At 40.0% G+C, this 17,521-nt stretch overlaps 1 protein-coding gene across 3 annotated transcripts; it reads right to left on the bottom strand.

Annotated features, from left to right (window-relative positions):
* Window positions 1–707: 707 nt before the first annotated feature.
* khdrbs1b (KH domain containing, RNA binding, signal transduction associated 1b) lies at window positions 708–15,720 on the bottom strand. 3 transcript variants are annotated; one of them, XR_011037976.1, is made up of 11 exons: window positions 15,337–15,720; window positions 13,677–13,798; window positions 12,614–12,730; window positions 12,079–12,225; window positions 8,396–8,529; window positions 7,521–7,758; window positions 6,851–6,918; window positions 6,483–6,541; window positions 5,947–6,135; window positions 3,806–3,875; window positions 708–2,081 (listed from the first exon to the last, which is right to left on the bottom strand). XR_011037976.1 is itself a non-coding variant. In XM_068333180.1 (9 exons), exons 1-9 carry the CDS (start codon window positions 15,428–15,430, stop codon window positions 6,029–6,031), a joined length of 1,086 nt encoding a protein of 361 aa, XP_068189281.1. In that variant the 5' UTR covers window positions 15,431–15,720; the 3' UTR covers window positions 4,860–6,028. The 3 variants fall into 3 exon arrangements, 1 of the variants encoding a protein (XP_068189281.1); XR_011037975.1 differs by having other exon boundaries at window positions 708–2,084; XM_068333180.1 differs by lacking the exons at window positions 708–2,081; window positions 3,806–3,875 and having other exon boundaries at window positions 4,860–6,135.
* Window positions 15,721–17,521: the final 1,801 nt, after the last annotated feature.

Below are 17,521 nucleotides of genomic sequence, written 5' to 3' on the forward strand. Positions count from 1 at the left end.
AACAAGTACATATTCCATGGATATTAACATTTGGCAAGGAAAATGCATGATTTCGACAGTCAGCTGACCGGTTTTAGCTCTCGGTTCCTGCAGCTTTCTCAAGACGACAGGCTGAGAACGTGAAGATACTGTACACAAAGGCTTTCATGTACTTCGATATGGTATTTTTGGCTAAATTATATGTGCACCAATGGAGCTTTTGGTTGTATGTGGACAAATTTGTTAAAATACTGTGAATATTGGGCGTTACTTCGGCCGCCCCAACTGAACTGAAAAACCCTTCATCTTTGTTCATACATTGTTGTACGTCACAGAAAATCCTGTGAACATTTTTCTTTAGGGTGGTAACATTCAAGTGTACGACTCATACAATCATTACTATAGCAGACATCCCTGTTCATTTTCCAAGCTTCCTTGTGTGACACCGCTGCTGATGAAGCAGGCTGATTGTCACCCACGTCATCAGCAAGCTGTGCGCCTGTGATGGTGTGATCAGGACAAGAGGATGTCTATCCATGTCTACCCATTGCTTTTCTACCTTTCACTCATTTTAACACGTTATACTCATGATTGCCCCACCCTCATCAAAAAGACAAGACAACTTGGCCTCCTGTCCCTCACTTGAATCGTCCTCTTCTCCCATTGTGAATGCACCACACCAGTGAACCACAGGATGTAGTTGAGGCCTCTACTGCTACAGAATGATGCCAGGATCAATCATATTCAAGTCTGCTTTTATTGATTATTGAATGGCAACAATATACTTTTTTCTTTCCACGCTCACACTCTTTGACGGTTCATCCATTCAGACATAATAGAACATAAAGACTGAAAAATGATTATGTTTGGATATGGCCCGTTGACATTTCATCTAAAATGACAGTTTCTATCCTAATATCTAATATTCTATCCTCAAAGCTGGTAGGTTTTTCAATAAACTAAATGGAGCCTCTGACTTGGCTAATGCTGCCTCTGACCAGTGAGTCGAGACAGAGAAATGTGTTTTTAATACAGGAAAGTGCAGTTTTGACCTCTAAATGCAACTCAGCACCACAGGCAGGCGTAATACCATCAGTGATAACAGCAGAAAATAGCATAGAGGGGAATCGAATCAACAGAGACATGATGGATTGATGGATAGATGGAGGAGAGTTAGTGATGTCTTCACCCTCTGTCCTTTTTCTCACATACAGCTCTCCTCCTGGGTCCATCACACAAAATTATCATACTTGCATGTTAAACCACTGAGAACGGGACACATTTGGTTATGAAAGTGTTGCACATTTGCAGGGAGAGTGTATGCAAATAAGACATAGCATTAGCATCTGATTTCCTCAAGGCTACATAGAGTGATGCCAAGTTATGGCTGCATGTGTGGGCACAGGGTAAACTCTCCTATAGTTAGATAGTAATCAGTGGTCTTGAGGCATCTTTAACTCTCCAACACTGAGTCTAATTTCAAGTGGTAACAAACAACATAGGGACAGATCATTAGAGAATCAAACACTTGCACTTGAAATGCAGATTTCACACCATTTCCCTTGATACGCACAGCTTGCCTCTTGTCTAATTTGTTAATTTGGGTCAATAGAAATTTTAAACAATTTCACAGCCTATTACAACAGCAGAGCCTATTTTATGGAAATAGGACTGTAACAATTACATTTGTTGGGAACAGGGTGGTCTGAGAATGTCTGGTGCTGCAGTTTGCAATCAATAAAGGCTTTTAAGTGGGCATAGAAAATAACTACCTGAGGATCCAGCATGGTAATTCAATAGTGCCATTGAATCTAGACAGAGAAAACAAACTATGTGAAATGTTTTTTTTGTCAGTCTCTGGTTATGCTGCAGTCCCTGTGAGCTGAAAACTTTGCTGACCAGCTGCTGTCTGAGTCCGGAGGGAGACTGAGCCACCTCCTGTCCTGCGCTACATCGACTTGCTTCTGGGGGTCGCCTGGCTTCCAGCCACCGCAACCCTTTCCCTGCCAGAGACAGTACTGGGTCTCCTTTCAACAGGGTGCCCCACGGGACCTTTGTCTGGCCACCTTCTTCTTGCTGAGCTGCTCCTGTGCACGGCCTCGCTGCTGGAGACAAGAGCAAAGGGGAGGAATCGGTATATGCTCACGTGTAAACACCAAACTACGGTTCTTCAGGTTGCAAATCCTCTTCTGCTTTGGTGACTTAATGACAGATAAGAGGCAGCATTTGCCTGCTTTAATTTACTCTCTATGCAAAGGCTGTATAATTACCAAGTAATTTTCTTGCTAAGCAGCACAGCTCGACAGAAGGAGTTAAGCAACATTTTGCTCGGTAAGACATAATTACTGGTGCGACTGCTGAATTTATACCAATATATTAATATTTCAATCAACAGCAAATGTGGTCACAAGCTTCAAGGATCTCATTTTTGATTGTTTTACAGCTCTTTTTTTTGTCATCTCCTTTCTGAGTATGATTATTTGAAAAAGGCTTTCTCTTGTTTGATACTAAAAACTGGAGGTAGTCATGGTGTGGACATGCAAGCATCCCTTCTATTGAAAAGCATCACAGAAAGGGACAGTTTTGCTTTCCGAAGTCTGACAACTAAGCTTTACTTTCACAGTTGTCATTTAACTTTTCCCTTCCTTCAAGGCGTGGGTAAAATGCCATGTGATAACCCCGTGACAACCCTCTCCTCCTGACGGTTCCATTTCAGGAAGCAGCAGTCCTTCCTCTGCTGTTTTGCTGCTGTCGGAGAGCCTTGAGCTACATATCCTCATTAGTCACTTTCTCCTAGGTTACACTGACACCGGCGACACATCCCTCGCTCAGACCTGCTGAAGGCCAGTGCTGCCACACACCAGTTCACAGACACTGTCATAACCAGTGGACTTACAGGAACTGGGCAATCATCAAAATCAGCCAACCTTTGAAATGCTCTGAATACCATGAACATGCTGCTGCATGATGGTACACCCACAGATATCTGCAGAAATTTCTTGCGCAATGATCTTTGGGCAAAATGAGGTAATGTTAAAGACTGTCTCAGTGGTTTTGAATGTTTTAGACCATTGCTTTCAAATTGCATTTATTTTACATTATAGATTCAGAGAGCTTATCTAGCAGAGAAGACATTGGTCAAACTTGTTTAGTTATTGCGCAAAAAGGGAGAAAAATGTCCCTTCTAGAGACTATAAAAGAATAATGGATTTGAAATTTTGCTGGAAAACTCTCAACAAATATGTTCTGTCAGGACTGTACAGCAAATATGAAGCTACACCCAGCCACTAGTTAGCCTAGTTTATCGTATTTCAACTTTGCTTTTTCTGAAATGGAGATTAAGCATCGAGTGAGAGAAGAATGACTGACTAAAGTATTTTAACTCTAGGTTAAATTAAATTGTCGCATCATATTTGCTTTGCATGAAAAATGTTGAAACATGAAATTTCTTAATCTGAAAATAATCCTCTCAAAAAAATTCCGCCTGGAAAGAGACTGTTACATCTCAACGATTTCCATGAATGCACCATGAAAGACTCCAAATTGAGCTCTGCATAAGACAAAGACAATTTGATAAGGTTTCAGAAGAATAACACAGGTGAAGAAACTGGATTTCATTCTGTGATAGGCGACACAGTTCATGCAAGATGACATGACATTACCAGATATTAATGGCTGCTGCAAAGGTTGAAAAATCAATCTGTAGGTCTTGCAGTATGGATAACGACACAATGGAAAGTGTGTAGCTTTTCATTTATGTACCATAGCATACAAAAACCAGGTGCATGGTCCTTTAAAATGGAAATGGGTGCAGCAGTAGACCAACCTGAGGTGTGTATGGTCTCAGTTCAGCAGACTGTCAGTCTACAGGGGAGCTCGGTGACCGATAGCTGTGCCTGGAGGAAGGACAAAACTCAAATCAATACCCCGTCTAAAAACACTGGGGGGAAACTTGAAACAAAGATCATGCAATGTCTACAGGAGAAGATATGCTCATGCAACTCAAGCTTTCTTTTTTGGATAATGTTGTAATTTTTAAATATTACAGTAAAAAACCTTTACACAGCAAACAAAAGGTAACAGCAGCTCAACTGTACAGAAGATATTGACATAGATTTGGCTTTTTTCATTTTAGCAAGAGTTGCATTAACACTATTCTATTTTGTTAGTACACAGAACAGTTATTTTGGTACATAAAATACACTACTGTATGATATTGGAAGTTACTTTTTTCTTACTTTTAAGTCGATTCTTTTTTTTTTGTTGCAATGACTGTAATGTTATTTTAAGAAACTATGCATTTACCAGCAAGTTTATGTCAATGGATAAACACATTGCGAAATTAAACATTTAGGGTTAGGTTACCTTTACAGTGGAGTTCTCTAGGTTAAAACCATCCTCTCCATTGCACTGCCATTACTCTACTAAAGTAGCCATCGCGCCAGCGTCTTTCATGACAATGAAGCCTAGACCTGAATGGTGGTTTGAATTCAGTTAATTTTCAGATGCTATAAAAGCAATTCTCACTAACGATTACGACCACAGGTAAGAGGATTGAAAAAGTCTTATACATACCCAGGCATTCAATGCTTTAGAACTCTATACACATTAGGAAGCTATCCAGGTTATTTTAGAGGTCTTACCTCTGGGTCCTTTTTAAAAAGTATAGAAAGAGAGAGAAAGAATAAGTTGTGCTCTTTTGATAATCAATCAAGACATCATTTAGTAGGGTTAAAGTCTTCAGGCGTCAATACATTCATTTAGATTTAAAATGCGTTTTTGAATGAGAAACAAAGGAAAACACCTACATCTGACTGCTGAATGTTGTTTTAAAAAAGCCATTTCAGAATTTTACTAGGACAGGAAACAAATAAAGCAAGTTAAGTTTCATAAAAAACAAACTAAGCTTTATTGACAAACTGCTGCAAAACATCTTTTGGACAGATTTAGTAACCTATTTAGGCAAGCTTACACATGTAGCATAATGCATTTTATGGAGAGGGTACAGATACTAGTGGCAGAATAAGTACAGTTAGGATGTTTTAAAATATATACAAGAGTTAGGATTGAGCTGCAGGATCCCTTCTCTATAGAAATAGAAGACCCATGTGGAGATTTTTGTCCCAATCCTTCTTTGTGTACTTTGTGCATGCAGTTTATAGAGAATCAGATCACAAAATGCAGACCTGAACTTTTTTTTATCATAACAAGAGGCCATCTCTCAGCCGTGTTCATTAAATAAACATTTTGTGCTTTTAACATGTAAAACAAATTGAGGATATGAGGACAGTCCATCTCAACAGTGTCTATTAGGGCTATATTTCAAAACTCTAAGTACAATGACAAATATTGCTTCCTAACCATTAGAACTATTTAAAAACAAACCATCAATAATGAATTGTGCTGATTCCATTAACACTGATTATTTAACCTTCATTTAATTTATGATTGTTTTTTTGTTTCTATATTACATACTTGAAAGTTTAAAAAGTTTTTTATTTTGTTATATTAACAGAATTTTGAAATGTAGCCTAAATGGGAATCTGCAACTGACCCTCAACAGATTCTTTGTATTTAAAAAAACAATTAAAATGGATTCTTTTAACAAGCGGATAATGAGCCACTAATTCCACTAGAAGACTACTCCCAACAGTTAAAAAAAATGTATGATCAACAATGCAAAAAAGCCAGAGAAGGGTGAAAAGGGTCAGAGAAATAAAATACAGCAAATAAACAAAACTCCAAATGGAAAATAAGAAAAAAAGAACACCAGCTTCTCCTCTCTAACCCATCTAAAAGCCGCTTTGGTTGGAAGGATTGGTGGCTGGTTGGTTGCCGGTGCGACAAAGTAGGGGTGGGAGATCGGGGTCAAATCTCAAAAACCAGGTCCGATTTTCAGTTCCCAATTTTTCTCTCGTATAAAGTCCAGTGTAAAAAAGACCAAACCAAGACAAAACAGACAATTACTTTTGTTGGGCTGCTTAAAGCGAGAGCTGCCGTGGTAGACAGGCGCTAGTCAGGGTGACACATTAAGGGTGGCGAGTCTGCTTCAGTACTGTCGGTAGGGGTGCTCCCGGTAAGACGTATTGGCACCTCTGGAGGGAGGAGGGGCCTTTCCTGGAGTTGTCCGCTGGGTCCCATTCCAGTCATCCTGACCTTCAAGGTTTACACAAAATCACAAGGCTTACATAGTGTGGTGGAATACGACCCACTAATAAAAATATTACTCCATGGTTGAAACAGTGGATTAACACTCAATATGCTAACTGGTGGCAGATTTTGGATAGCCATCTCAAGAAGTCAATATTTCAACTCACCAAACAAAATTACATTTATTCGGCTATACACAGACTGACAAGACTTAAGGGGGGGAGACGACGACGACAAATAAGCTACATTTTTCGCCAAATCTTCAGCTTTGGGGCCATATTATTCCTATCACTTTTAATATTCAGCATCTAAATGAAGTCATCTCTGCTGACAGGAAAAAACTTTCTCCTTACCGTAAGACTCGTATGACTCTGTGGTTTCTCCATGTCCGTAGTCGTAGTATTCTGGTTCCCTGGTGACCAGAACAAAGAAAAAATGTCTTAATCTTTGAAAACATCAAGTACCTGGTGAACGTAATGTCTTTGGGATGATAACTGGCTTTGAAAAATCAGATCAAGCTCTCTAACATGGCTCTCTAACATGGAACATGTAATTCCTGATCATTCTCTTGAATGACCATTCAAACCTTTAAAACATGGAGTACCATTAGTGCTAAAGCATCACTGCTGCTCTTGAACGTTCAAGTGCAACCAGCAACATAGTAATATGTGTGAACTTTGTGAAACGCAGGTGAAACAAAAGAGACGTGTGATTCACTCACGCCTGCGGCTGGTTGTAATAGTTGTCGTATGACTCGTAGGACGTGTCTGTGTAGCTCTCGTCGTAGCCCTGGAGAGAGACAAAAACGTAGTCAGATTTAAAGAGACTTGTTCATGAATCATGAATGTCAAGGTGTCCGCAGTGCTACACTTGTATTAAAGCAGACACGCTCCCTCCTGTCCTGAGCATCCCAAATCACTCAGGAAGTCGACAGACTCAATTAAACAATGCCGCCCAGAGGAGACCTGTTGGAGGTCACATTTAGCCGTGTCAGAACCCAAAGGCATCTAGTCTCAACAAAAACCAAAAACTAATCATATGGCTGTTGGTTATGTCTACATTATCGACTCGACATTTGTCTCCATGGACACAGACGCTCCTAAACCTTGAATACGAGACAACTGGCACGACTGAGGACTTGGTTCACCTGTGCATGAAGAAAACAGTTTGTAGATGCACACCTTTACGGCTCAACAAAACAAGTGTGAAATGTCACTTAACCCTGTCCGAGTGATTCCTACAAACTGAAGAGTGGAACCCAATACGACCTTTTTCTTTCATGGAGCATAAAATCTAGTTCACACTGATAATTTACAAACTTAGAATAATCGTATTAAAAGATATCCAAATGAAACTGACATTCACAGTTATGACACGCTGTCAATACTCACATATTCCTCATAGCCCTCAGCAGCTGCAGGGGTGTGCTGGTGAGGAGGTGGAGGTCCCATCCTCTGGGGGGGTCCGCTGGCCGGAGGCCTGGCACGGGCTGCTATGGCGCCCCTGGCAGGTGCTGAAGGGGGTCCTCCTCGGCCTGTTGGGGTACCTCTCACGGCACCTCCTCTGGCCGGACCTCCTCGAGACAGCCCTCCCCTTGGGGCAGAACCGCGGGGAGGCATTCCTCTCCCCCTGGAGAGAAAAACTGCATTACTTCTGTATTCTTTTACTTGAAGCAATCAGAAATCAGAATCAGTCGACATTCGGGGGGGGGAGGGGGTGCTTAATCACGTTCTTGCTTAATGTTACACAGATCAATACCATTAAATATGACGCTAGTTCCTGCAACCATTTGGCTTGGATTAGCCTGGAAATAGATGGAAACAGCCAGAGCAGCTCTCTCCAAAGGCAAGAGAATCTTTCTATCTTACTTGCTTAAATGACAAATGTGAACTTCTAATATGACTGGCAGGTGTATTTTACCTGCAGACTAGATATTTTAGCTTGATTTGAATCGTTTGACGCTAAACCAACACGCCTTGGCACCAGCTACATATTTGTGGTGCAAAGTAATAATGATCATCTCATCCAACTTGTAATTAACTGTGAGTCAGACAAAAGTAAATTCTGTCAGGAATGTCAAAAGCATTAGCAAGAAAATTGTCCAATTACAGAAAGGGAGTTAATATTAGTCTTCTAGTCTTGCTCACAATTTTCACAGATACAATGATACAGTAGTAAATGAACAATGTCTCTGTACTTCATTTTTTGGTCCACCAGCTGTTACACAAAAAAAAATAATCTGTGTCTTCTGCATGCATCTCCACACCTGTGAACTCCAGCAGGAGGGATGCCACGGCCCCTGACTGGCATGCCCCCTCGGACTCTGGCTCCATGCTCTTGGCCTCCGTTCAGGTAACTCATCTCCATGAACTGCTCCTGGCAGATATCATCCATCATATCCTACACACGCACGAAAAGAAAAACAGATGGTGAGAAACAGGAGCACACTATATGAGAAAGGCAAAGGTGCACAGATGAAAAGCAAAAAGGTGTGTAAGGAGGTTACAAAAGGAGACAGTGTGAAAGAACAAGTAATGAATAAAAGAGTGCAACACTATTACAGAGCTGTTTTCAATGCAACATCCTCCCAAGCATTCTTAGTGCCAATGACTCAGTGTTAAAGAGAACGGTGGTCCTGGATGTGGGAGGTTGGAAACCGTCCATCCACCCTCCCTGCCTTCCTTTGCCAATCTCCACCATGCACAAAATGTAAATCACTTCTCGACAAGTCCTGTGTGAACGCATCAACAGTTATCTTATTCTCGCCACAAAAACAAGTTTGCTTGTCTGAGCAGCACTGGTGTTTCTTTTGAGCTCAGTCCTTGGATCAGTGATGGAGCTCTAATGATGAGGAGATACTAGACTGTGCGACGCAAGAGGTAGAGCTCCTTATTGGAAGCAAAATCAAGCAAACAAAAATATTTTAGAACAAATTCATTTGATGAGGTGCAGCATACCTGCAGCTGCATTTAATAATAGTCCAATGAGCCGAATCATCTTTACCAACCAAGCAGTTTACAATACTGTGACTATTACAGTCTGCAGAAAATATTTTCTGAAGAGACAGTGTTGAGGATCTCCAAATCCTTCATGCAGGAGAAAGGTTCTGCTTTGTATTTACACTGGTAGACATACAGGTACAGTGATATAAGCCTTTAGCATTCAAGCCTTCAAGAAGATAAATCGCACATATACCCACTTTCTGAACATAAAGTGTGACTCAGTGACAACTGAAAAGCCTGACAGCAGGGAAAGTTATATGACATCAAACTAATATCACATTATCAACTGAGATGTAAATGGCTGTTTATCTTATCCATCTTCATCTTTTTTCTTTAACTCTGCCTAAATAGACCTGATCTGCAGACACAGAACCGTCTGAGAACATGTTCCCTTTGCTGACGCCTCTCAAAATGACACAACCATTACCACGAACACAATGTCACAATAACTTCATTCATTTTATGTTTACACTGTAGCATGAAGGACAGACCATATTCTGGGCTTGCGCTAGCCTTTCGCCACTTCGCCGTAGGCAAAGTAAATTCTAGATTGGCTACAAGGTTTTTAGACTGTGTAGCCACAGTGGCGTTCTTTTTTTACGAAAAAAGGCTAAAACTTAAAACTTTGTCGCTCGCTAGCACTGCTCGCCATTTCCGCTTGCGAGCAGCACTAGCCATTTCCGCTAGCGAGCGGCGCTAGCGCTAGCTATTACCGCTAACGCCGCTGTTTCCGCATGCCGACGGAATTTAGCCGAAGCATGCCGACGGAAATAGCCGAAGTGACCTGAACTCTCAATCACTAAATATGCACTCGGGTCATGACCACCTCTCGTCCAATGAAAAACAAAATATTGTTTTTTTACAAGCTGAACCCGCGAATTGGTGTACGACAAGGCGAGGACAATCGATCAAAAGAATCCAGTGTTTGTATAGTACAGTTTGTGTTAAAGTCCTCATTAATAAACAAATGGTGAATGCTGAGAGGGGGGAGGAGTGGTGACAGACCGATCAGAAGGTAAATGAAAGATATTATCAATACTTGTTTGTAGTCTTAGACTTTTGATACCTATGACTGGCAGGAATAACCAGTGATGCATGTAAATATGTATTCACCTCGATTGCTATTTTTCATGCCTTTTTAAATTGAAATGAAAAATCATGTCGTTGAATTAAAATAAATAAAATAGATCAAATAAACTATGGCATACCAATGGTGTTGGTGGTGGTCAAAGTCAAAATGTCTTCTAGTCTAAGTAAAACTTACAAGTAAACATTGAGTAATATTTTGTATGACTGTATCTTCACATAGTGAATGCAAGTTTTCAATTGTTGAATCTCACATCTATACCTGCATAAAGTAGGACAGAAATAAAGATAGTTAAGCTTGAACTGTTGACTTTAGTGCATTTTTGTAGGTAAACTGAACAGAAGATTTTGTCCTCAGAATGCAGGAAAACAACCCCATTTTCTAAAACATTTCCCGGGGCAGGCCCCCCGGACCCCCCCCCCAACAAGAGTCGTTCGTCTGGCCACTACGCCACTGTCTTGGAGACAAAATGTGGCTATTTGTGGCTTGCTCAATTCTTCTACACTGAGCCACAGTGGCTTAGTCATACTACCTCCTAGTGCAAGCCCAGATATTAGTGTTGAAAAATAGAATTAGAAATAAGTATTCATATTACATTACAGTCTGTTACTATTTTATGAGGGGGGAGGGCAGGGGCACTTCCTCCTTCTGGCGAACGATTCTTTTTTTTTTTTTTTGCCGCAAATGTATAACAGAAATTTAATGGGTGTATTAGGAAACTATTTTACCAAATCAAAATTATGCAAAATACATTTTGTAACAGGAAACCTCCTGTGCCCGTGTCTGCCAACTGCACCAGGTATAGTGTTTGTGATGACTACCCTTCAGGATCACAGAAAACTCTTTTGTATAAAAAGGAAATATTAAAAGTTAAAAAATGACACAGCCATTCTAATAAACATATGTCCTCATAACTTTTATGTTGGAGGGTATAAAAACGTCTCATGAACCTCTGGGCTTCAGGTGGCTTTGACAGCAGACAATATTGGCCCACACCCAAGAAGATCTAAACATAGAACCAATAAAGACAGTGTAGGCCCTGCACATACCTCTGGAAGCTGCACTGTGTATGTCCGATTTTCTACCCTCACTGAATGTAAAGGTACTGTGATGGAAGTAGATTTACCTTACAGTGATTCAGTGATGTCCAAGATTCTCACAGCTCTTGTACCGATTTCATGATATTTTTTAAATTTGGATGTGGAATGATATTAAATTCTGTTTGTTTTTTTAAAGAAAAGAGAGGAGATCTCCTGATGGTTTTTGTCCCTGTTTGAAAAAAGACCACTAGAATATCCCGAAAATTTATTTAGCTGCAGCTCCCTCACGTGATATCAATATTGCCTGCAATATTAATTTTCTTTTTTTGGGGCTATGCACTCCTGATGGTTTACCTCTACTTGTGCTTCCCACATGGATTTATTTACGTGGCTCAAATACATTATTCATTCATCCATTCATTAAATGAATAAATGACGATAAATCGATTCCAACAAAAAAATAACACACTGGACGTTGGAAAGACAAATGTGTATTTTTCTTTTTTTTATATCGATATTTTATTTACTGAAATTAATCAAGATATGAAAAAAAAAATTGAGCTGTTTTCAACTTGTCAATTAAATGCCTCAGGGAAAATAACTCAAATCTAACATTTGATCTTAAAGATGTTAATTGGGTACCTGCTACTTGTCTCGATTGTCAATTTTGACATTTTACAGATTAAGCGATTGCGCCACCAACAATATAATGACGTGGACAAAATAGTCTTTAAAAATGTTTAGGGAAAGGTCCACACAGAAAAGTCTAAAGACAGTCTCCTACAGGACCACACCAACGCACAAGCAGAGTCGGACTCACCGGGAACAGGAACTTCTTGACCTCCTCCATTGCATGTGCCATGCGCAGGTAGGCCTCCGGCACGGGAGCGAACACCTCGACAAATACATGCAACTCCATGGACAAGTGTGCATACTTGGGCTCGCCGCCTTTCCTCAAACCCTCTTCCTGTAACAAGATTAGTATGACAAGAGTATCCATGAGTCAAACAGAACACACTGCCAACTCTGCAAAGAAATTAATTCTGCAATGCATAATAGTATTTTCTCCACATCTACAGTGCACGAGACAAAACTGCAATATTCCTTTCCTTTATATAGCTTAGTAATTACATCAAACTGGTTGCTAAGCAGTTTATTAGAGTAGCGGTAATCTTAACTTTCCCTGAACAGATGTGAAGCACATGGATGCCCTTGGCTTTACATTTACATTCATCCTGAGTTAACAACATCTGGACTCTGCCTACCATCCCTTTCAAACATAGGCCAGATGTGTCATGGCTTCAGGTAACCTTCTCACAGGTGTGGAACACCAGATGTGTAAGTTTATGTATTACCTTGGTTTTGTCTCTCATGGACCCTTTACCTAGGACAGAAATCTTGGCTCCGGTTTCTTCTTGCAAACGTTTGATTGTATTGCCCTGAGGTCCCAAAATCTTCCCCACAAAATTGAACTAAGAGCAAAACAAAGAAGCAAAACATCATTTTACAGTAAAGTAAAAGAAAAATGTCTATTCTTGAGTGGAGCAGAAGTAATGTCAGGGGTTGTGTTGCAAATATTTTGTTGTAATTGATTAATCATAGATGAGTGATTATGAGCACTGAGGTCCTGCCAGGTCCATCATGAGCTGTTCACTGCAAATATCTAAGCAGTGCATACTTTAACTCTTCAAAGCGATAACTATGTGTACATGATATGTACTAGCTAGCTTTAACTACCGAACACATTTATGAAAGAGTTCCCCCAGAAAGAAATTCATCTGAGTTGTTAAAGTAGCTTCTGTAATTTTAAAACAACCATAAGTATTGACGTCCCTCTCAACTCATGTATATTTTCTGGAGGCAGTGTTACCCTCCAGACTGCCCACCTACATCATATCGATCTGATATTCTACTTGGGGGGGGGGGATCAGCAGATCTTAGAGCTTCCAAGGGATATAAATCATACAGAAAGTGGTCTCTCAAAACAGACAATAATTCATAAAGTTTACATAAGCGTCGCAAGTCTTTCAAGTAAATTGATGTCAATAAATGTAACAACATGCAAATCAAACATTATTTTAACTGCAATTTGTTGTTTTTGCAAGACAGATTCTACCCTAACATAGCCTCTTCAACATCATGCGATAAATGTATATCAGTATGGTAATTTATTTTACAACAATCAGTCTTCAAAAAAACGAAAGAGATCCAGATCCACTATAATCTTTTAGATATTTTAAATCACATCAGTGTCTTCTCTAACGATAATCTCGATCCAAACGATCAAAGCTCATAAAAATGATTTGACACTACAAAATAATCCAGTGTCCTTGTGTAATTAAAATCCGGTTTCAGAAAAAATTTATTCAAGAGGGACAAAGAGGAAGAAGAAAAAAGGCAAGGACAAATAAATCTTACCTTCGGGTATTGTTTGACTGGTATGAGCACTCGTTCCTTAAGTTTGATGTTCTTTGTTGTAAAAAGGTCCATGTATGCTTCTGCCTCCTTTTTTGTCTCACCTTTCTTGATTCTATCAATTTCTAAACAGGGAAAGGTAACATTTTAGACAAAAACGTTTGCGAGGCAGACTCAAAACAGATATCAGTTATGGGCAGGATTTATCTGCACTTATCCATGTACATATCAAATAAGCATTGATTTTGAAATTTTCAGGTCATAAGCAATCTGAGTTTACCGGATAAAATTAATAGGCACACATGTTATAGCAAAATTTGTTTTAATATCTGGTCCACTGACCACAGAACATTTAGAAGTTTTTTTTTTTGTCTTAATGTGAAAAAAGGATATATGTGACACATTGTATGAGCTGCTTCTTTTTGATTATTTGAAAACCCATAATACAGGTGAAATGGTTTACAGATTCATTCAGAACTATTTTGATTGTCAAACCAACCATTTTTCATGCAAATTGTCAAACTTTCTGTCCACAGCTTCTTTTCTGTATGGAATTGTTGCTTTTAGAATTTTTTGTTTCTGTCTCTGCAAACAAAATCTTTGATTTGTAGTTGCTGCACTTTAAAAGACTATTTAATAGAAAAAAGATAAACACAAAACAATGACCAAACAACCAGTAGAAATCTGTTGCTTTAATGAAAAACATTTTTTTTAACATATTTTCTCTGCTTCTCTGGACCTTTTATAATCTTTCAAAGGGCTCAGCACCTAGAGCTTCATCTCAAACCTGGTCCAGAGCCAAGGTGTCCAAACACAATTTAGCCGCCACAGGTCAAAGAACTCTCAGGAACTGTCTCACAGTTCAAAGTAACAACACGTCATCTCAGTGGATCGTTCTCATTGTACTTTTCAGGAACACGTCTCTATTCTACACATACTGTAAAACTAACCAAATACAACCATAATTAACCATCAGCCTTTCCGTTTATCTCTATTGTGCCTGAAACAGCTGTGATAAGCATCACTTGATCAGATGAAGTTAAAAAAAATGAATGGATGAATGTCATGGCCTCACAAAGAACTGTGCAGTCTGTAGACTTTATAGCTGCTCTATTACTGTATCCTGGACAGGTAACTCAGTAAACTCACATTATTTTATTCTTATTCAAGCTACTGGTGATATTCACGCATTGCTTTGTGTTTATTAATATATATTTCTAAAGCACGCTGTCAGAATTAGAGCCCTAACAAATCCCACGGTCAACTTTCCCTTTGTCTGCTCCCTGCCGCCGTCAGACCCGCCGGAGGCAGTGCGACAAACGGTTAATGTCTTCCAGGCCGCCCGTCAACTTTAAAATAACAAAACAAATATATAAACAAACTAAAACAAGGATTTCATCTAAAAGGAGCGTTCATATTCAAACAGCGGAGTCTGTACGTTGGTGGAGAAAACGCATTCGACGCCTGAGGAAGCGGGAAACGTTTCAAGTGTCGCCCCGCTCCGGTGTTGCAGCTTCCGGCGGGCGATGAGCTGCACTCACCGGTAACTCACACGGCAGTCGGTACGGGACGTGTCGTCGATAAATACATGCCGGGGGTGTGCGGGTCAATTTAAACACAAAGTATCATTTTTAATAATAAAAGCAACAATAAACAACTTTACCTGCGTTTAAAAGTTTCATGGCGTGCGTGAACGACGAATCTAGGCTGTCCTTTTCCGCCAGGAGCTCGGGGAGGTATTTGTCGTCGTTCTCCATTTTGACTTTAGAGGAGTGCGAAAAACAGGTGAAAAAGCCCAAAAAACTGTATAAAAAGTATTCCAGTTATGTAACTACGGACCGTCGCGTATCCTCTGTGCGGACAGTGCTTAGCATGTGGCTTCCGGCTGTTTCTTACGACGGACTGGTCCGAGAGTTTGCGTCGTTGGCGTTCCCTGTTGTCTTCCCTCCTCGCAGCGGCGGCGGCTGGCTAGAAATGGGAGCACCAACAGCGAGTGGAAACACACAGACGAGTAGTTGTCCGACTCCAGCCGGCGGAAGTGAGCTCAGACGGTCGTAGTCCTCCGATTGACACCGCCTACTGGGCGCTGAGTGGATGAGCACCGCCTCCGGGAGCGATAACGCTAATCCTGCGACCAGGTTCTCAGCGCTGGTCTGGGTGTGCCCGCGGGATGTGGATCAGAATACCCGATTACCCCAAAGTAGTGAAGGAGTTACTGCAGGACAACGTTACTTATTATCAACTTTATGTAATCCTCATCATATTCACAACCAAATGTGCCCCAAAGTGATTTAATTAATGAGGATACATGGAATTTTGATGAAAACATAATTTTCTGCAATATGTTTTATAAGCATTATTAATATAGATAGATAGATAGATAGATAGATAGATAGATAGATAGATAGATAGATAGATAGATAGATAGATAGATAGATAGATAGATAGATAGATAGATAGATAGATAGATAGATAGATAGATAGATAGATAGATAGATAGAATAAAATAGAATAAGTCTGTCACAGATAACGTAACTACAGATATATTCCAAATCTTATGTATTGAACTGCAACTGCAGAATAAAAGATTATATTAACTGAATATTAACTGATGTGATAGATTACGGACCTTCAGTATGTATTTTGTTAATATACAATCATTTCAGTCCAGGTCCCTGCGCTTCCATTCCAGCTCTCTCCTGCCCCTCCGTGGCAGTAGAAATTGTTTCTGCAACAGTCTCCCAAGCATTGATTCTGAAAGCTCAGATTGTGGTAATGAACCTTTCTCACAAACGAGTGAGGTGCTAAAGGTCAAAGGTTAGAGCTGGGTTCATGCATGCAAAACAAGAACAGATCATTCCATGTGCATTGACTCTTTAAGTATGCATTATCTGTAGGCAGATGCTCTGAAACAAACAGAAAAAATCCCAGGTCATTTGTCAGTCAGCAGATAGACTGAAAACCATTACGATTGACTGCAGCTGTACCCAGAAATGTAATCTGCTCCTAACAAATGAAGGCAAAAATTGTCTGCAATAAACACTTATGGGAGGCCGAGACCCGTTCTAACTATTAGCGTTCAGCTTGATCTATCTCTGACCGTTACAGCGTTATTAGTGTTGGGGGTTGCAAGGTTGTCTTGACTCCTCTTGTCATTGACAGAATGGATAGCATGTGAACTGAATTTCAATTGGCTCATAAAAGGAAGACTTACTTCTCTTGGCAGGTGGAGGAGTTCCAATCCGATAGCTCGTGCTCTTGCCGTCTGGTTGAGTGGACTTTGCCTGTCCCCTAGCATACAGAGTGACAGTCTGGGGTAAACGGGCAGATGGAAAGGGGTAAACAATGAGGTTACACTCACATAAGTCAAAACTATTCCACATTGTTGCATAAGGTCATTTTTTTATTTCCAAATGATTGCACATCTTCAAAGTTTCTTTGTAGCTTTATCCAACTTCGGGTAGAGGAGCCTGCAAAACAACAATTACACCAACACAGGACTCTGAACCTGCAATAAAGTCAAAATATTTTTAGTGATAACTTTTAGTGATTACAATTAAACACCAAGAATATCTGGGGCTGTTGTATTATTGTTAGTTTTGCATCCATTCACACTCCTCTAGCAACCATGAATATCCATACCAGATATGTTTTTGTCAGCCCATCAAAATGATGACATTCTACACGTTATATTTTAAAACCTCTTGGTGGGACTACAGAGAGGGTAACTGGATTTTAAAGAGTTGTGTTAATCTCCTGGGAACGTTAAATGTACAATTTTAGGGGATGTACAAAAATTCTGAAAAAAATCACTGTTTCAGATATTTCAATATGGACTACAAAGATGT

This window comes from Antennarius striatus, chromosome 14 (assembly GCF_040054535.1).
Source record: "Antennarius striatus isolate MH-2024 chromosome 14, ASM4005453v1, whole genome shotgun sequence".
NCBI classification, from domain to species: domain Eukaryota; kingdom Metazoa; phylum Chordata; class Actinopteri; order Lophiiformes; family Antennariidae; genus Antennarius; species Antennarius striatus.

Bases quoted from the DNA above. Each gene is read 5' to 3' on its own strand.
- khdrbs1b (XM_068333180.1), bottom strand. From the start codon at position 15,430: ATGGAGAACGACGACAAATACCTCCCCGAGCTCCTGGCGGAAAAGGAC. The intron at 12,731-13,676 runs GTAAGATTTATT...TTTTGCTCTTAG, and splicing joins CAGTCAAACAATACCCGAAG to TTCAATTTTGTGGGGAAGAT. The intron at 8,530-12,078 runs GTGAGTCCGACT...GTGCGTGTGTAG, and splicing joins TCAAGAAGTTCCTGTTCCCG to GATATGATGGATGATATCTG.